Source organism: Limanda limanda, chromosome 16 (genome assembly GCF_963576545.1).
Source record: "Limanda limanda chromosome 16, fLimLim1.1, whole genome shotgun sequence".
NCBI classification, from domain to species: domain Eukaryota; kingdom Metazoa; phylum Chordata; class Actinopteri; order Pleuronectiformes; family Pleuronectidae; genus Limanda; species Limanda limanda.
The window spans coordinates 10,585,109-10,606,437 of record NC_083651.1 but is presented as its reverse complement, the minus strand read 5'-3'; the positions used below and the strand labels follow the sequence as shown (position 1 = coordinate 10,606,437).

The following is a 21,329-nucleotide window of genomic DNA, read 5'->3' as shown; positions in this document are numbered from 1 at the left end:
TGGGGTCAGTTTGGATAAATCCACTGAGAAAACCCTGCCTGTAAAGTATCCAGCACTGGGAGCCTTTTTGAATAAATCAGTGAAGAAAATAAATGAATGATATGATACGTTTATTTTAAAACCACACACAACAACGTAGGAGAGCCTGTTGGTGGGCAAACGTAACAAATGCAGCGCAACCACCCACGCAGAGATCGGTGGGTTTCAAGTGCATGTGTGTGTGTGTGTGTGTGTATGTTGGTCTTCTCTGCTGGTGTTGATCCGTAAATTGGTGCCAGACTGGTGTCAAGGCTCCCGGCTTCTGCTGGAATGGCTCTAGTCATCTCTTGTCAGGGAAGTCAGCAACCAGCCCTGCACAACAAGCTGACAGCACATCTCAGATATATGTCACACACATTTCTGCATGTGCACCCAGGTCCAGGCTCGGAGAAAAGAAATATACCCAGAGTATATATATATATATGTGTGAGAGAGGTGTGTGTGCAGGCACAGGGCATAGATGTGTGTTTCCGCTCCCTGTGTTTCTACCTCTGTTGTGTTTGTGTTGTTTACACCCTCAGGAATGGTGCCCCAGTTTTTTTGTTTTTTTTTAAAGGAGGAAGTGTGTGTATCTCCTTGTAGATTTGCTTGTCGGTGACTTTCCCACTCTCTCTCTCTCTCTCTCTCTCTCTCTCTCTCTCTCTCTCTCTCTCTCTCTCTCTCTCTCTCTCTCTCTCTCTCTCTATCGCTACTGTGCATATAAACACCTTGTTCATCTAGGCTCTCAGCTCTACTCAGTGTTCATTTGTGTGAGGAAACCTGAACGGCTTTTCCCTTTTTTGTCACATAAGGTTGTATCACCGATAAACCAAAAAAAAGACTGTGTTAGAGTTGTTTTTAACATCTACATATTGTGTTGCTCTTCCTTAATGATGTTAGTAGGCTGCTGGTGTTTTATTTTTAAAAGGAAGCAGAGACGGTTTGCTTGTTGTTTTTATTCATGGTTATTGTTAAAGTGAAAAACTAATTTAAGGCCCGCCTCCATTTTGTCGTACAGCCTGTTACACCGAAACCAAAGCTGTTTTCAGACATGAATTCAAGAAATTGTCCTGACAATTGGGGCCATGCTTTCTACTGTTGCTGTTCCAACATGAGGAACGCAGCGGGGGATTGTCTGGGTCAGATGCTTTCACAACAACAGGAGAATCACAGGACCATTCAGGCGGGGGGGGGGAGTCAGGGTAGAGTGGAGGAGGCCGGACATGATGGTATATCAGCATCCGACCCCTATCGCAAAAGCCTCTTGTTGTCTTTTATCGTTTTTCATCTTTGTCTGTGTCTTCCAAGTCCAAGACACCTCTTTTTCATCGTGAGATATTCGTATTCTTTTAGCTTTTTGCACTTCTAATACATAAGTTTGAAATGTCATCAATGAGCCCAGTCACTCCTGGTAAAATCATGGAAAACAACCTGCTCTTTTGTCACATGGGCCGAGTTTATGCTTTGGGTAGCTTGAGGGAAAAACTACAGAAAGTGTGTGATTGGGACATTTGTATTCCCACATAGAGCCACTGCATTGGGATCATCTCAGAATATCAGTGCACGTCTGAAAGCAGCTCAACGCTTCACAAAGTCATCGATAAGACTTGAAGGATGTGTTTTTCTCATGGTCGACCAATCCAGTGATAAGCTTCACTGGAGTGTGAACTATGTGCATGATCATAAAAAAAAATGCACATACACAAACCCTGTATAATGTGACGGATCCAGCGTCGTCACTGTGGGATTATAAATGGCCCACGCTTTAAAAAGATAACCCAATATTTCATTGCATGATCATCTGATGAAGGATGTCCTGGTCTAAATCTATTTTCATAGTTGTTTTAAGTTTTTCTTTTGACAAACAGTGTTCTACTTGTTGAGCTGAACTGTGTGTTGCCACACATGTTTAGCAATGAAACTACAAAGGAAATCCTCATCTGGCTGAGGAGGATAAGTTTCTATTTTCATACTTGCAAAGACATCCGAGCAAACACAGGAGCGATGCCAAGTTTCCCAGGCACACCTGCATGTTTGGCCCTTTTGACTATTTGGCAGTTCTGTGTGTGTGTGTGGGTGGATCGGCACAGGTTGGGTTCATGCCGATAAAATGCAGAGCAGTGCAATTCTGGTAGCAGTTTCTCTTTTGGCATGAAATTATGCCTCTGCACCACCACTTAGCAGAAATATGGCCGCCAACAAGTATTCATGGTTTAATTAATGAGTGGGAGCCTGAATGACTTAGAATGTCAAACATTATCTTTGTTTGTTGCACACCTTCCTTTTCATGAGCTGAATATTAAAGTGTGTACAGTTCAGTTAGTAAAGAAAACTTAAATACAATTAAATGTTAAAAACTGGTGATTCTGGTCTTTCATTTTAATGATTATTTGACAGGCCTCCATTTGTTTCCATCTATTTATTTATTTAAAGTATAAAACAGGAATAGAGTTTTTACATAAAACTATATTTAAAAAAACACAAACTGTGGTAGATTAAACAGCAGAACCACATTTGAAGCTTTAGCCAATTTACCTTTATATCAAATCGATGTAACCTAATAGCTGCCTGGCATTGTGGGGAAATAAAGTTCACATAATTTGCTCTTACGATTATATTTGCAAACATATGTGAATATTTGTTAAATGTAAAATGCCATTTCCCCTGGTTAGATGAATTTTCCCTCAACAAAATCACATGCGCAGCCTCAATGCCTGGATTCAGTTTAGATATAGAAACATGCACATGAATACAATATAGACAGAAATTGAGCCCAACAGCTGTCTGCGCTCTGAGAGGCATGTCAGAGGTCAGAGGATAATAATATTATGAACTGGGCACAACATGGGTATCGTTCATTAGCCGGGGCTGTAGGGTAGTGCATGAAAATCCAATAAGGAGTGTGTTAGGACAGATGTAAACACTGCCAGATGTGCAAGGGCGATGTTACACACCCGTAAGATATCCTCAAAAAGCCTGGTCTAGTATGTAACAATCCTGAGGAATTTGGTTGCACACATTCCAGCTTAACTTTGACCTTTTTGAAATCCGACTATAGCCATGTCACTGTCTCCGCCTTTCCCGAAACCTTTCTGACAATCACCCGGAGCACTCGACCTGAGCATCTGTGTCTGAGCGGAGGAGAGAAGAGGATTCCCCCAACAGTCAGTCTCTCTGTGAGGATCAACTGTGGCGTGGCTACAGCTGGAAGGCTCAGTGACTCAACCACTCAGCCAGAGAGGAACTGCCAACCCGACCTATCAGCTCTTCAACCGCCCGTCAATCAGACAGCCGGAGAGTTTGTTTTTCAAATGCGAAGATGTAAATACTTACAGTCAATCTTACCGTCTGCGGAATAATTACGATCTATGTCATCTTTCTTCATATCAGTTCAGGGTAGGAATACTAATCAGTACCTTGGTATCATCTCAGGATCATGGCTATCTCACAAACTCAAATTAATTCAAATTGGTTCCCTGAGCAGCATTCCTGGAGAGGGTTCTGTTCCATGCCGGTGATATCAGGTTTCAAATTAACTTCAAATGCTCTCGAGCTGTCATTCAACATTTAATACAACATGTAGGGTTAATTTCCTCCACCGTGGTCCTATTTACCAAATTCAACTTTCCAAAGCATAAAATACTTTGACATTCCACCCAGAGCTTAAGCGTTTATCTCTTGAAGCTCCAGATTCTTTAAAACACTGTGGTACAAATTTGAACTTCTGAATTCACCACTTATAGTAATGTACTGGCTCTTCTCCAAGTAATCCATCTTCTAGTTTAGCTTCACAGCAGTTAATGGACTTTATATTCCCGATATTCTTATGCATGATCTTTTTTTTGCATCTCTATTATCATCTTACTTTATACTCTGTTACACTCGGAGCCTCTGTTATGGAAGTCAGCTATCTTGCAGCTTTCTTGCAGCTTTCTTGCAGCTTTCTTGCAGTCTGGATCGCCACCTCAACACAGCATGATAAGAGCTTAAACTACGAGCTTCCGGCTCCATGTGACCTCTCTGGTTGACAGTACATACACATCCTGACCTTAAATACCCAGAAGCGTTGAGTGGATCTTTTCTGATCTAGATACAATTGATATATACTTAATTGTCACCCGGGAAAATTATTGTGCAGCACAGCCATAAGGCAACATCATCATCACAAAAAAAAAAAGATTCCAGATATTGGAATCATATTCTTCACATTTCGCCTTGGTATGATCGTCTCATGTAATATAAGGTCCTTTAGTCATGTTCCTGACTATGTTGCTTATAATGAAAAGCTTCCAGCTTGGTATCCATGATGGACGGGTTTAGGTTCAGTGAGGCCAGCTCAGGAGAGATATTCTCTGTATGGTGAAATTGCTTCACAGTACAGGCCCCAGGTTTCTCAGAACTGCTCTACAACACAGAGGCTGTATGCTTGTTCCTTACAGTGTGACAGCAGCACTCAGCTTGAGGCTCATATCTCCAAACCTGACAGGTGACTCTTTACCCTGGGCATCAATTCATGAGATTGCCATTGGTCAGGAACAAAAGTATTTATTGCAAGACAATAATGCGCATCATGCATTTTAAAAGCAGATAGATAGGTAGATATTAAACACTCTGCTTGAGTTTATTATGGATGAGTATAAGCTTCCTTTGCCTGTGTGCATGTGCATGTGCATGGTTTCCAGCTTGAATAGCTTTCTGGTATGTGGGTGTTACTGTACAATAACTATTTCTGACCTGTCGGCTTCTGCAGTGAGTTCTTGGTTAAAGAATCGTAACCACAAGATGAAAAACAATATAGAAATACAAATTTACACATTCAGGTCAGAGATATTCTAACAAGAGCAAAAATATGCCATTTCCATGCAGAGTGGATGTCTATTGTACTACAGTAAGAAATGTTTCAGTTTACTGATATATGACATTAAAGAATAGAATAACTCCAAAGGCCGATAACGGAACAGCTATGTGAACACGTATGGACACAAACATTATTGTCCCTGAACCTGCAGTTTCTGCACAGTGTGGAGGGCTGCACAGACACATCGGGGAGGGGCTTAACTCAGATTTAAGAGAATGAATCTCCATGATTTACAGCCCTTCTGCGAGAGAGCCCCCACTGTATTGATTTTTACAACTCCTGGGGTGAAGCTTGATAAAATGTTACTTTCATTTCACGGGTGGAAGTAGAAACGGCAGAGGGATTCTCATGGAGGAGACTCCAGCGATTACACCTGCAGGCTGGCTGAGCGCTGATGGCTTTTTTGTCGCAGCAAACCAAACACACCACCCCCGCACTCTTATCCAGCCACTGGGAACAACCCCATGAGCCTGACACAGAATTCAGTAGTTTGAACCTTAATACGGCTGTCTCTTTATGAATCATTCCGAGATGCTGAATAGTACTAAGAAGCAGTGGAAAGTCTGAATACTGTCTTTACTGTGAATTACTATGAGATATTTTGGTCAATGCAAGACAAAAATCAACTCCAAATCTGTGTCAGTGGAGGCAGCACCATGCATGAGTCAGATCTGCACTGAAAAATGGCCGTTCAGATGAAATAAATCACTTTCCACTAAGATCGCATGCCCCCACACGTTTAAAAGATCTTATATTTCCTTGTTTCCAGTAAATAAGGTCCATTTGAAGTCAAAGAACATACACATGGGATGCTGCTTATGCAGTGTGGTATGGTACGACAATTTCCTGAATATTTCCTACCAGCCTCATGAGTATAGTGTCCAGAAAATATCTGAGTGAGGTAATGTGAGTAATCAGCAGGAACATTTCTGGAAAATTCACAAGATGTCACCTTGGAAAGACAACAAGATTTGAGAACTTTTGGTGATAAGGGTCACTTATACCTAACGTCCTGCCTCCTGCTGCTCTACCTAAACGCCTCCCTTCACTTGATCTTGAACATTTTCCTGTTGTTGTGAACTTGTCTGACCCTGACAATCTCCTGCTGTGCTCTTCCTATGTGAAAGGCAAGGACATTTTTCCACAGTTCATGTATAAAAGTGGCTTCAGATAACAAAAGTGAAAGTGCACCATTGTGTGTGGCCTGGGTTTTGAAGTGACACATATTACTGTTCGGACACTGAGTTCTTGAGAACCACTTGTTGCTTTCCGAGTCCTCGTCCCTCCACTGCTCATTTGCACATTACACAGCTCTTGAGGCAACAAGCACAAGTAAGCCATTTGTATTTGCATGGTGCTTGACATTTACACACTGGGTAAGCAATTAGGCCACAACAAGGGTCATTAATACAGTAAAAAGGCTGTTTGCTCTGATAGCGACTGCAATGTGTACTCATGGAGAAATGACAACCATGACATCTGCTTTTCTCCATATTAACATGACCTCTGAGGATTTCACTGGATGGAAATTCCCACTTTGTTTTGCCTACTTTTCCTGTGTTTTCCCTTTATTCTGCTGTGTGAACACACAGACACAGATGAAAATCCTCATTAAAATGTGTTTGTTTATCACTAGCACTCTGAATCCAAGCAGTGTAGAAACCCACTCTATGACTACACACTTTTTTCCAAGATGTTTCAAAGGAAAACAAGAGCGAACAGGAAACAGTTTGAAGCCAATTCAAGGTAAAAGAGGCCGGTGAGAGCGGAGGTGTAAAGAAAGAAAAATTGAATAAGGGTCAAAAAGACTTTATCTACCCTATTAGAGGAGTGAACTGAAAGAGCCCCCATCCTGGATGGCAGGTTAATGTCGGAAACTTGCTGAGGTCTTGAGGCTTAATCAAAGAAAACCAAATGACAGTAGCACAGGAGTAACAAAGGAAGATCAAAAGATGTAATGAAAAGCAATGTGTGAAAAAATCATAGTTTCTCCAGTTAAATTCAAGAGTACGTACAGAGTTTGAAATCATGGCAAGGTCGAACCAACAGCTTTGGAGTGCTGACTTATTCTTTCTGCAGTTACATAAGAACATCAGATGGTCTAATATGTGGCACAGGCGGCAGAAGGAGGGACAGCAGGCAACTGTGCATGACGGCTTTCACTCCAGTGAAAGTTCAACTCGATGAAGTCTCGTGTCAAAACTATGAAGAAGATACTGAGAGAGTTGGACAAAAGAGTTTCAGCCTAAGTGCCTCCCACAGGAAACAAAACATAAAAACTATTTCTTTTCAGTTTTCAGGCAGAAAAGAAGATGGGGTGGGGTGGGGAGGGCGGTGTCTCTGAATAGTAGATGATGTGGTGGTTTATGTTCAGCATAGATTTGAAAATGAGCGCAGTCTTTCTAAATTCCCACTCATAAGCATTTGAGACGGTTTGGAACAACAAGGGGGCGTTATGAGCCATATTCAATCCATAAATGTTGATTTTTCATGAATTTATTGGTTTTAATCAGACTAGGATCAATTTGAAGCTCTAAAAACTCATTTAATTGAGCAGCATCTCTTAAACAAATTGATATTTGACAAGAATCGTTTGTCTTCAAATATTGACTGCAGACGGGCGTCCCTGCCAAACACACCTCAGAGTTCCCTCTTTCCCTTTTCTCTCCGGTCCAGCCACTATTCTTTCCACAGTCTCCTGCTCTGTCCTTACTTGAAGTCTCCCATTATTTATCTCTGTAGCACCAATGCAATGCAGAGTAACTGCTGTCTGCGTTTTTTTGGCCGCTATACATTTTAATAGAGATTTAAGGGTTATCCCAGATGGATGAAGCAGATTCTGTTTAAGCTCGACCTGACGGATCAATAGTTGGCCCGATGACCGCCGTTGTAGAAAGTCAGGCCACAGTGGGAGGAGAAATACGGACAGAACACGCTTGGATCAAGACACTGATAAATAACTACAGAGATGTTGAAAAGGGATTACTGGAGGATCAAATCAAAGATCTCAAAATGAAGCAAAGAATCCAACGGAAAAATATAAAATGGAGCAGTTGAAAAAGTGACTTGCTAAAGACAGCCATCGATATAAAACAATGTTTGATACTGCTCATACAAACATCTAGTCATAGCATTAAAAATATTTATTTCCTCTGCTGACAAATTAAATTAAATTAAATTAAATTCCTTCTAGCACCACATATTTCCACAAAGGGTCCGAGGTACCATTGAGAGGAAGTTTACAGCACCAGTATTAGGGTTTCAGTAAAAGAGAAGAACTGCAACCCAGGAACTGGCTGACTGGTCTGTAATTTGGGACCAGAAGTTAACAGATTAGAAGAAATAATTTCAGTGACTGATACTTTAATTAAGAACCAACCATTAACAGAAAATACTTAGTTAAATTTGGCAGAAGAGACCCTTAAAGAATTTGAGCAGAAAGGAAGTTTCTGCTCGTCGAACTGATCATAGTAAATCAACAGCTAGAAGGTAAAGAAGTTGAATAAAGGTGCATCAGTAACACATGAGCTCCTGATACTGAGGCATGGATGAACTATGACACCAATCAGCTATGAGAGCAGACTGAATTAACGCAATGCACCGTGCACCAAGACTACTGATGGGAACTTTGCAGCAAGGTAACTGAAAGTCATCCACAGTGATAAAAGCAGTGGATGATACTGTAAAAAGGCTCCTGGCAAAAAAACCTCAAAATTAATTTAAAAGCCTTCCAACCTTTTGGTAAGTCCGTTACCTTGTGAGTTACAGGCGAATTGTTCGTGGTGCTGAAAGATTTTCTTTATCCATTATAAATTCCCTTATATGCCTTCCTGTACGTTCATATATACATTATGTGTGACTATGTGTCATGCTAACCAGATATTCAGGATAACTGCTTCAGTTGCTGACTCTTAATTGCTTAGAAATAAACAGGGGAATAAGAGTGTGACTGAGGAACAAAGGAAGAAGTGACATTAATAGACCACAAGCTGTTGACCTGGAGAGAAATTTAGGCCGTGCAACATATTTATGAGTTACTGTTCAGAGACATCACCCCCACAGGTATAAAAACACACTGTGTGGGGGGGTTAACTTACTGATGTGATGCAAAACACCAATATTACAAGTTAATGAAAAAATAACTATATCTATATATTTATATCTATGGCACTTATCTAAACAATTTTGCAAGGTGCGTTACGAAATATTTAGGAACTAAAAAAATACAGAACAATACAAAACCAGATTAAGAAAGATAGAATCAAAGAAAACATTAAAAACCAACCAATTCTGTTAAAATCTGTTAAAAGTCAGGCGTTGAAAGGTTTTCATATGAAAATATGTTTTTAGAAATGACTTAAAAAAAGGTAAAGAGCTGACAAGTCAAGTCTTAACTCATGCAAAAGAGTTCCAGAGCTCTGGGACATGATGGCAAAAAGTGTTTAATTTCATATGTTAATTTGTGTCCTGTTGATTGCTTGTTTCATTTAGCTTTTTGCTGATTTCCGCATTTAAGTTAAATAAAAGTTATTTTCTACGAGTAAACACGTCTCTTGCCCTGTGATATCAACAAACCTGTGCTGATTCAAACAAAAGAATTTAGTTATTTCCTTGAGGTGAAGTTGTTCAAAAAAACCTCTTATACACCAATATTAGTGGGTATATGCAGGTTTTTTTAAACACAGGTAAAACTACAAAAAAACAACTTTCCCATTGCCAGTGTTAAGCTTGCCTCTGTTTTCTTACCTCTGATGCTCTCTTATCTTGCTGCCTTTCCAAATCAGCACATCCTAACAGAACCGATTTAATCCTATGTCTGCTGCAGAGTCACATGACCCGGGAGTGAAGGCCGGTTGAATCCATTGACATTACAGACAAAAAACTGATGTTAGTGGGTGTCGGTGCGTTTTTTGACCAGTGGAAAAATGTTTTGGTTACCAGCCTTGACTTAGGGACTACTAGCAAGTGATGGTTGGAGGATCTTAGATTTCAGCTTGGAGCGTATCGACTGAGTAGTTCTGAAATATCAGCCAGGGCCAGACCGTGCTGAGCTATAAATGAATTTCAAAATCAATGGTACATTTATTTTTCTGCTGCAACAACTCAGACTCCAAACTGCAGCTCCAAACAGCAAACGTGCACATTAGGATGTTAAATCAGTGTTTTTTCTTGAGGTATAACAAGACATGAGTGGTCACCCATTACAAATACATAATAAAAGATTGATTTATATCAAGTGGCTGGAGGACAAGTCTATTTTTAGCTGCTCTTGGGCTCCACCAACAGTTCAGCGGTTGGGCTTTGATGCGTACCTCCAACCTTGTTGTTCATTAATGCATGAAGCTGCTCTCGCTCCAGCCCTTGTGACCGCCACCCTCCCTGACACTGAATTGAAGGCAGAAGAGAGCAGGGCTTTGGAAACGTCAGCTCAGAGCGTCACATTCCTCTGGAGGCGAAATTATCACAGTAATTAGCACAGGTACCAGAAATCTGTGGGAATTCTCTGGTATCCTACTGTTAGACTGTGTGTCTGTGGATTCGTTCACTTGATTAAAGACACACATGGGAACTCTGACTGCTAATAAATAGGTTTCGTTTCCCTGAGTAATGATGGATGAGGTGTTTCTTTAGTTCAAATTTGATTAATTACACTATTTCAAGCAGGATTTTTACTATTCTTACTACTCTCCGAACTTAGGAGTGCTTCTTTGCTTCTTCTGACTTGTGCCCGTTTTCCCATGGGTCGAGCTGCTGTGGTTTGTCAAGGTGATGAATGAATGATGACTCTAACTACGTGTGTTTTTATGTCGTTTAGCAGAAAGCAGAAAATCCGTTATTCACACGTGTTGGTAATTTATATCTAGATGCCAGAGACTCCACTTGCATCGATCGCCCACCGTCATTGATTAACCGTCCATAAAACAACCAGCAAACAGATCATTTTCATTCGTGACAGGTTTCTCATCAGCCCTGATAGAATGCATTCACACGGAGCTATCGGCTCGGCTCTGGTGTCGACTCCACACACGCTCACACTTTTGTGGTCGTACACACACAGTGGAAGATCGCAATTCTGTTGATCGTCATGTATTTATTCTAATGCTTTTCATCAGGTATGTAAACAAAACGTGTTTACACAATTGGAATAGCTTCTGTCACATCCGCTCTGGTCACAACAGAGTGGAGAAAAGCTAAGTCCATCAAAGCTTTCGTACAGTAGGTGGTTACATAGTAGCTCAACCTGCAGGGCTGGTGCATGATGTCATAAGCTTTCAGATGTAAACATGCCGGGGTAAGTGAAGTGCAATGCAACTCTAAGCATAAAAGACATATTCTAAATGCATACCCTCTTGGTGAACCAGTTTATACAACCGCAGAGGATAGCTATGTAAAACCGTATGGTGCAGCACAGCTAATAAGCTAACATAGCTTCCACGTCTCGTTCTCCATTCCCTTAAAAGTATTGTTGACTTGTCGGTAGCATGATGTTGTTTTAACATGAGCCCGACATGAAACTAATTGAATTTACTGATCACGTTGATTCTTATTGAGATTGATTCATCAACTTTGTTCATCCTGTCACAGGTTTGCCCTTAAGTTAGTGTTGACAATGAAAATCCAATAAATCCATAAAGAAGTTAAACATTTAAGCTGTAGCAGTTAGACAGATGGACAGAAAATCCATCTGCAGCTATTTTGATTATCAAAATCCAAGAAAAAAATGGCAGTTAGTTGCTTAATTTCAGTTCCTCAAATGTTATTACTTGATGTTTTCTTTATTGTACATGATGGTAAACTTAATATCTTTACCTCCACCAAGGAGGTTATTTCTATCGGTGTTTGTTGGTTTGTCTGTTAGTTAGCAGGATCACTGACCAGAATAACTCGTAGATCTTGGACTAATATTTATTTTTGTGTGGGACAGATTCAAACAAAAATTCAGATCCAGTGAATTTGAATGTGGGTTCATGAAGGGAATGTTGGACCTTGGGGGAGATTTGTGTTCTCCGAGGGCCCTTCTAGTTGTATTTTAGACTAGTGGTCTGACTAAAGATATCTGGAACCACCGTGGGCCAAAATACTATTTCACTATTTTCTGACATTGTGTGGACAGAATAAATATAGATAATGAATATAGTCATTAGATGCCGCCCACAGAGATGCAACACAAATCTAGCTGTGCACAGATCTCAAATTAATTATTTTTTAACATCTGAATCTTCTTACAGTGAAAGGTCGTTTTAATATGAAATGGAACTGAGGTATCCACCAATGAAATACCATGCAGCTGACACATGGAGATGAAAGCACGGGAGCAAAGAGGGGTTATGGGAGGGTGTCTCTAATAGGCAGAGCATATGACAGCAGCTTTAGAAAAATGGCCCAAGAGGTCGGATATAGAATAAAAATGTTGGTGAGAAAATATCAGACCAACCCGAGTACGAGCGACTCCGGGCTTGAGCATTCTCTAGGGACGCTCTCGGTTTCACACCAGCGACTCAGGAATAAGCCGCTGGTCTCTATTCTTCCCTGCACACAGCAGCCCTGCACTTTCAATTTCATACTGATGCAGACTGAGAGAGCCTGGGCATCAAGCCGCTCTGGGCTTTTATGCATTCTGAAACAGGCATTACAGTAAAAACAGATGCCCTCAGTCCGCTGTGTTCGTCTACAGGCGATGACGCAGACTCTAACAAGTGCGGCTGAAGCCACTGCACTGCTCAAGACTGGCCCTCTCAAGGATTTCATTTCTAAAAGGACCACTAAAGTGATGTGGCACGTCAATTTGACAATCATGAAAGGTAGCACTAACAAGTGCAGGCTCCTGATAAAGAAAGCCTGCAGAGAGAGACTCCAGTGAAGTGAGGGAATGGGGAACTGGCTCTAAAGAAAACCAGCCGACCATGAAATGCTCAACCTTTACACTTGAGAGACGGTAGGAGACGGTGTGAGCGGGACGGGAAAACGACATCAGCGCCAGGGAGTTGCATGCTCTGGCAGCACCATTTCGTCATAAGCAAACCATACAATCCAAAACTTCCTCCTTTCCTTTTCGGGATTTAATATCACAGCCTCTAAAGAATAATTAAGGTTTTCATCTCAATTGAAATAGCACTTCTTTTTCCCTTTTGTTATCTAGAGACGGCCACAAGTTGCGTTTCTGCCACAGTCCACAACCGGGGAGGATTCCACTCCTCTTCTTATATTTCAGAAGAGATGCCTGATGCAGGGATGAGCTTGGAGGAGAAATTAGCCGGGAGTTTATTGGCTCGGATACAAAAGGAGCAGTTTGAAAAGGGGGGTTGAGATGATTGTACTCTCCTTTATTCCGTGGTGTGTCTTTTGTGAGAGTGCTGCACACTCACTTTGATGCTATCTCGCACGTCGCGCATTGGGCGCCTCGCACAAAAGAATATGATGCACTACCAGAGGCCTTGAAGCAGTTCTATCCATTTCCTGAAAGAGTGGGACTCTCTTTGAATCACCTCATCCGAGTATCGCTCTTTATCAAAGGACGCCATCGCGGTAAAAGCCTCTGTAATGTGTTTAATAGAGAGAGAGAGAGAGAGAATTCAACAGAGTGGATTCTAGTAAATGAAAATTATCTGGACATAGAGAAACAAAACTACATTGTACAAAACAATATTTTTTGCAGAATTCACCTTTCCATCTCCCCTCTATACTCTGCATAAATATAACCCTGAAAGTAGAGTCTGAAAATGTGAGTACGCTATAATCAAATACCTCTAATGGGTGGAGAAGGTTGACTGACGGATCCTCACCTGCAAACTAACACAGGGGTGATGGGGAGAACCATGCGTACAGAGGAGCATATGAAGAGGCTAGAGGAGAGGGTGGGTGGGGAGATGGAGGAGGATAAGGAACATCTTACAAGGCTGCCATTATCAGAGTAGTTCACACACTAAGGAGGAAAAAAGAAAGATCTCTGAGTGGGAGTGCTGAGGTCTGATCAGAACCTCCATTAGCACAGGAAATAAAGGGCACATGGAGCATGGGCAGCTGTGTGAAGAGCGGAGCAAGGTAGAGTGTGCCGAGGGAACACAGCGCTCCGACTGGGCTCATTGAGACCAACATGCACCACTTCTGCATGGACTTAACATGACCCAGAGGCTGGAGGGAAAAAAACCTGCAAACACTTGAACATAAAAGACTCTGATGAAACGTAATCATGGTAACGAACGCCGCTGCAGACGAGGGTGAGCCTGAGCAGCAATTAACTGCATTTATCAGCTATAACGCAGGTTTGGCAATCAACACTTGGATGCGAGTTTTCACGGCAGCAATTTTAAGCTTACTACCGAGACAGGCGTCACAAACGCTGCAATTACTGAATGTGTCAAGTGCCGTGGCAGGGAGAATCGTGAGAGTGTGCAGTACGTAGACACATCTGTGTGGATGAACAGGAGCAGTGATCACAGGAAAAGCAACAGAGATGGGAGAGGCTGGCCATATGAAGGCCTTATTCAGCCTATAGCTCTATAGTGGTTAGATTATTAAAGAGCAGGTTAGTTATTAAGTCATTGTGAAATTACGATTTCACCGACAGATTTATTGATGCAAGAACTGGACACCCTTCGTAATAAAGATGCAACTTCTAAATCTGCTCAGAAAAACACATAAACATCAAAAGAAATAATGTTGTATATGGTGTGTATATATAAACAGCATTTTCACATATTATTCTTCTCAGATTTTGGTTCTTCTGCCTGTATTATTCTTATCCTGGTTCTAAAGTTTTGTAAGGTGCATTGTTGGACTCTTGCGTTTGCTTTCATTGCCCTGCTTACACACGGCATCCATGCAAAAGGTAGTTTAAGTGGAAATCTGGACGTTTTTCAGTCCAGGTTGGTTTGGTGATACCTGTGGTTACTGGTGGCAACAGCAAACTGTGGTTTAGTAATCACAGAATCCTGGAGGCAGCAAAAAGAGTATTGTCCAGGGATCATTGCCTTTTTCCATCAGTCTGTGGGAAGACATGATCTGATTTAATGCTGCACACGACACTAGTCTGCAAACAAGAGGTTTGCAGCAGGTCAAAAATGACTCACATTGCAGAACCATTTTTATGAACAACAAGCTCTACGATCACCGGCACATTTTATTTCCTGTGGCTACTTCAACGTGTGTTTCCTCCAGTTAAATGGTTTCAATTTGAAATTGTAAGAAAATGTTGGGTTTGCATTTGCAGCCACTTAATAAGGACTTTCTTTCCGTGAATGAGGTTAGTTATGACCAAAAGGTTGATTTCATTAATTGAGAAGAAACCTTCTTGATCACAGCGTCTTCATATACGTTTGAATATTAACTTTCTATATTTTATCTGCAATCAATTGTGTTGGCGTGTGCCTCTGTAATAGGGTACAAAAGATTGTGTACAATCAACAAATTGTACAATAATGTCACCTTGTATGTTGTGCAGAATTGTGTTGATTTATTAATTTATAATCCCCACAATGCGTTTCCTTAACAAAATCCATAGGTTTCTAGGTCAATCCTCCTCCACTGAATTTAATTTCATGGCTTAAGTCAAGCAGTGATTAAGTACGAGAGAATTCCAGTGGAATAATGGTGCACTGTACAGTAAGAGGAGTCGCCCCTTCAAACCCCCAAGGTAATGAATTAAGAATAAGATGGCATTTCCTGCTCTGCGCTCGGAGGATTAGGGACACGAGGACCGCGGAGGGACGACGAGACAGTGATTCTGATGGATACTATTGTGTGGGAGAGGAGCACTAAGTCCCACTGCTCTTCCCGCTGATAGATTTGAATGACTGGGGGAGGAGAGGGTGGAGGAGGGAGAGTAGAGGTTCTGTCTGTGCTGGGGAGGTCTTCTCATCCCCTTGGCTGTCTGGCCTGCCGGAGCCTACTTTATTTTGAAGAGAGGAAGTCAATAACAGCGGCTGGTACACACTGTGGTGAAAAGCAATATCTGCTCCTTCCATGTCCCAACACTGGTCAATGGTTGGTTTATGTGCTGAACACGTATCATACCATCCCATCATTTATTTGCTAATAACATACACATCATTTATTTTTATTGACTACCAGAGCAAACGATTTTCTCTCTAACGGCACAGCAGCCGATCCCGTGCGAGAGAGAGAGCGATGTGTGTGTTCTGCCTGAATAATGTCACCTGATATAATTGATTTTTTTTTCATTTGAAATGAAAAATCTGGGAGCATTTAATCGGGTGAATATAAATATGCAGCCTATGCATGGATTTCTGCTTAATGGGATCCCCAACCTCCCCAGGAAGGCAATTATCCTTGTTGCCAACATGGTAAATATCTGAGACACGTTCAGGAAGCTTTATGCTGGAAACAGTAACTTGCACGACACAAAAACCGATCACTTAACTACGTACATCTTTTTGAGTAAATATCTGAATAGAATAGATACACGCTGGTGACCTGTCCAGGGTTCACCCTGCCTCTCGCCCAGTGCCAGTTGGGATTGGGTCCAGATCCCTGCACAACCCTCAAAGGATAAGCAGTATAAATAATGAAGTGATAGCTCCCCAATGCGACATAGATAATGGATGGAGGAATAGAACAGAATAGAATAGAATAGACTTGGTGTGCTTACTGATGTGTACAGGTGGCCTTCCCCGTTCATGGCGATGTATAACCCTGTCTTCACGGACTGAATGGCGACAACTCTGAGGCCCACAGGAATAAGGTTGAACAAAGCTGAAAAACACAGTGAACAGGCAAACACACACATACATAAGATATACTTTATACATATAATAAAAAACCATCACCTTACAAAGAGCTACATGTAATGCACTGGGGGGACATCATGTTGTGATGCATCATCCGAGTGCAAGCTGCCCGTCATTAATGCTTCACAGAGCATAGTTAATGCAGCTGCTATAGCTGTTGCATTGAGGTAATCTGTGAAGATGAATTGCAGCGCTCGGCGAACGTGACTAGCCTCACATAGCCTGGGTCACCCAGAGCTACTTGAGGAGTGGCTGTAATTGCGGCCACCAGTGGTGCATGGCAGACTTAATGGGCCTTTTGCTGTAGTAACAGACTCCCTGGGCCTGGGTTTGGTAATGGATATTGTTTGTACTGGTGAGAAACAACAGAAGTGGCCTGGCTGTGACATTAAGTGTATATGGAAGAATTAAAGGCACGAAATGACCCCCGCTGACCCTTTAAGTGATCGCTATTGGCAGGTTTGGAGCATAAGTGAAGGCCAAGAGAACTACTTTATGGGCTAATTTCCAAAATGTCAAATTTAATGTGGAGACGTCAGTGCCTACACTTGAAACGGTATCGGGAATTTTAATAATGTACGATGTATCCCTTGTGCACACTATATGAAACCCCAGTGTTTCAATAAGTCCTGTCCTTCAGCGTATCAGATTTGACATGTGCCACATCTCCTCATGCCGACAGGAGTAAGTGACACAATGTGGAGTGTCAGACCAGCGTTACCACCGAGCGCAGGAATCAAATTAAACACCTTGCCTGAAGCACTGGAGGAGCGGTGCCAGAACAAGCTAATAATACCTTTTCCTCCCCGTTAGGCCTACTGTTTCCTGGTCCACTTTCCCTCTCCGAGCGGAGGAGAAATCCGTGCAAGCCCGTATAGCTGCAATTTAAGAACACCCCTCGGATCCAGACAATGAAAAATGAAGGGGAGAATCGGCCTTGAGGTTGGAGAAAGTTCCCTATAGGGTTTCTGTTTCATTTTCCTGCACGTGAGGAATAAATCTAGACCAGGAAATCCTCTCCAACTTGTACCGTGGATTCTTTTATGCTAAAGGTACCTATATACAGAAGCTTATTGCATTCACTTAATTTTTTTTCTTTTTCTGTTTTTCTGAGATAATTATCTCGGAAAAACTGAGCTTTTTCTTTTTTTATTCAAGTGAATACAATACGCTGCCGTACCTTTACAATTAAAATGATAAAAAATAAAAGTGTGAAGTTATAGAAGGCCACTGTCGAGATACTCACAGGAATTACTGCTGTCATCCTTGGTCCCATCAAGAGAGCCATCGGGATTCATTTGCAAGTAGTATCCCTGCCTGCAATATAACCTGGTCACTATACCCTTGAGCTGGGGATCTGCAGGGAAGAAAACAAGAAAGAAAGAGCAGAGTTAGCAAAGGACCAAGATGATGAAGCGCTGGTGCTGCCACTTTGTTTCTTCGCAGCAAAACACCTCAAGAGGCTGCCGAACCAGCAGCACTTTCGGATTCCCGTGTATGTTCACAGGCGACTTCCACAGCCAACTTCCCGGGCACATAAGCCCCCCCGCTAGGCTCAGAGATAGGCCATCCAATTATAGGCAGCAGAATTAATCTGCGGTCGCCCGACTCCCATAATGAACCCAACAGCACCCTCTCCGGGTTCTTAGCGTGCAGGATGTGAGGAGTGTCTGTGCTCTGGCCCGTCTCTAGCTGACCCAACATGGGAATTAGCCACATATCTACTGTAAATAAATCACCGCTGCTGTTAAATTGCCCGGCGCCGCGACGGCTCAACCGGTCATGTTCTGACTTAATTGGCATTTTGTGGGTTTGTAATAACTGCAAGAAAAGAGAAAAAATAAAAGTGAGTCGAAAAACATTTTAATAAACCTGCATGCGATCGCACTTTGGGATGTCGCTGGAAAGATATTACTCGTGCTCAAGCTGTGCGACAATATTTCTTCCCCTGTGTGTGGGTGAGTGTGTGCACGGGCAACCACTGGGGTCGTATACCATCAACATTAGTCTTATTGTGCAGGCAGCTATCAAACCAGATTTCATTCTCAGAAAAGCCCCGGGGAGGTGAACAATCAACTTCACCTGAGCCTAAGCCGTGCCCCCTTGCAAGCCTCTGTGTGTGAGTGCAAGAGAGAGGGAGAAAGAGAGAGAGAAAAGGAGAAATAAGAGAGAGGGAGAGCCCAGCCACAGAGGAAAAACCAAGAGGTCTTGCTAAGGGCAGAGAGAGTTTACTGCTCAAGGCAGAGTCGGTCGGGCGATGGCATTCGGTGGCTCTGAGACCTTTACAGCCTGACAACGGGAGAAAATGTCTCCCTCCTGTTGCATTCAAACATTACTTCTATACCAGCATTCAGCAGCAGTGCTCTGTCTCACCAGAACAATAAAAAGGTAGCGACAGCACCTGACTGTCAGAGCACCTCGGCTGTAGGCGTCAAGCCGGCTGACAGGACGGTGATAGCAGCAGCTCTCTGGTTTGCAATAAAACTCTCACCGTCAAAACTGCAGCAGCTACTCTGCAAGGTCCTCATGTCAGAGTGCAGACGTGATCAGTGCTCCGTTTGCTGGCTTCAATATCTAATGAGCATACACTTTTTAACATTCAAATGGAAGCTTGACTTTGTAAATGAGATAGGACAGACATCTTGTTATTGTTCCCACTCATATACCCAACTACAACTTCACGGAACGGGTGCAATATATGAACTGTAGCCTGCTCTTGCTAGTGTTTGTAGGATTACCAACCCAAACTTTAAACTGTAAAAATCTTCTTTTTTTTTACTAATTTATTAATTTAGTGTCGAAGCTCATCTCAATAAATAAAGATAATTACTAAATGAAAAAGATAACTATTTCAGATCACAATTTATTCATTTATAATGAATTTAAATTTTTGTTTTGACTTACGATGAAAGTGAGAATATGTCTTTGTCTTTTAAAGTCAGTGGTGAAAATGGATTCCGATAATTAAGTCATCAAAATATCTGTAGAAAGTTCCCTAATGGAGTTTTCAGAAGTCTTGTTTTGTTCGAACAGAAGTCCAAACCCGTAGATATTAAATTTTCACTGATATACAGAACAAAGCAATACAAACACATTTCACGCTGCAGGCGCTGAAGTCAACAACTGTTCAGCGTTTCTACTGGAAAAATGACTTTAAAGAATTTCTGTGGGTTTACAATCTCACAAAGACAGAAACAAAATAAAATTTAAAAAGAAAAACAAAGCTGACAGGGATTCGATTGTGTGGGTGAACATTGAAATGCTGCTGGAAGAAAATCTTAGCTTTTGCTTAAAAGCAACCAACAATTTCCTGATTTTCTTTCATTGTGTTTCAGCTCTTCATGCACAAGCCTCTTCATCTGTGTTGCATTACAGAAAGGGTTCTAATGCACTACTCCTTTTACTGCATCACTCTCCAGCTCCCTCTTTTCATTATTAGTTTGTCCTCCAGTCACTGTCACTACAAAGAGCTGAATGCAATCGCTAAATATGCAAGCAGCACGTGAGCATCCAGTAATAAAAGACCATCGAGCATAACCTCAGGACCACACCCTCATGTCCTTCGATCCAGTGACGGTGGAGATGGGTGAGTTTTCATGCAGCAGGGAGACACGTTCGCCAAGTCAAAGACACACCCGTGCACGCAAGCACGAGCACTGCACACACATTTTCATATGGATTTTTAATGAGCGCACAATTCCCCTGAGCAAATACTCCTCCACGGACACACAAAGGAGCCTAACCTGCGATCGATTAACTACTTTTATCAGCAGCATTTAAACAAGGTGGGGGAGTGAGATTGATTCTGAAGACAGATCAGTGGGAGGCAATCTGGAAGAATTAAAACGGCATAACTGCTCGCTGGCTATGTGAATAATATATCTGAGTGTGTGTGTGTGTGTGTGTGTGTGTGTGTGTGTGTGTGTGTGTGTGTGTGTGTGTGTGTGTAGGTGAACTTAGCTCAATCGTGCTATAAATCATTTGATGTTAGCTGTGTTCCCTGGGGCGAGCCAGCCAGTAGATGTCTCTCACACACACACACAGACACACACACACACACACACACACACACACACACACACACACACACACACACACACAGAAACACGCACACACATGGATTTCCCCTCCAGCTTCAGTATCTCTGAGTTGCAGCTACAGTGAGACGAAAATCTGTAGATTTTCAAGTAATTTATCAAAATTGATAAAAAACTGACAGGAAAAACACTAACAGCAATGAGAAAGCGTGCGAGATAAGTATCCATGATTGATGATCGTTCACATGTTATTCCTATACTGAGAGGTGTATTCACATCCTTAAATACCAGGGACATCATTTACGAATGACACTTTAACATCACACATTCATGTATGCCAGTGGATACATTATTATGACGTATTATGATAATTGCTTGTGTGATTGTGAAGCTGCCAAACCCATTCATACAAATCACGCTGAAGGTCAGAGTCACTCATGGCCACTGGATAAAAATTTTCACATGGATAAGATGCAACCTCTGCCCTTACAAGAAAACATCATTCATAATCTGTCATTATTTAGTTATTATATATTTTCCATTTTAAATCAAATATAGACTAAGTCAGACAATTTATTAAACTGGAGTGTCACACACCACGCCAAAGCCCAACACTCCTCTATAATTCAACCAACCTGCACCAAATTTCTCTTCATTTCAATCAGTCCC

The 21,329-nt window shown here is 41.8% G+C and overlaps 1 protein-coding gene across 2 annotated transcripts in view; it reads right to left on the bottom strand.

The window, feature by feature from the left end:
* fgf14 (fibroblast growth factor 14) overlaps positions 1-21,329 on the bottom strand; it is a 97,504-nt gene that overhangs the window by 10,035 nt on the left and 66,140 nt on the right. For both annotated transcript variants that reach the window (XM_061088727.1, XM_061088728.1), the window contains exons 2-3: positions 17,870-17,980; positions 16,485-16,588 (exon numbers count right to left, since the gene is read on the bottom strand). In XM_061088727.1, coding sequence (XP_060944710.1) covers positions 16,485-16,588; positions 17,870-17,980 — 215 coding nt within the window. The remainder of the gene's footprint in view (positions 1-16,484; positions 16,589-17,869; positions 17,981-21,329) is intronic.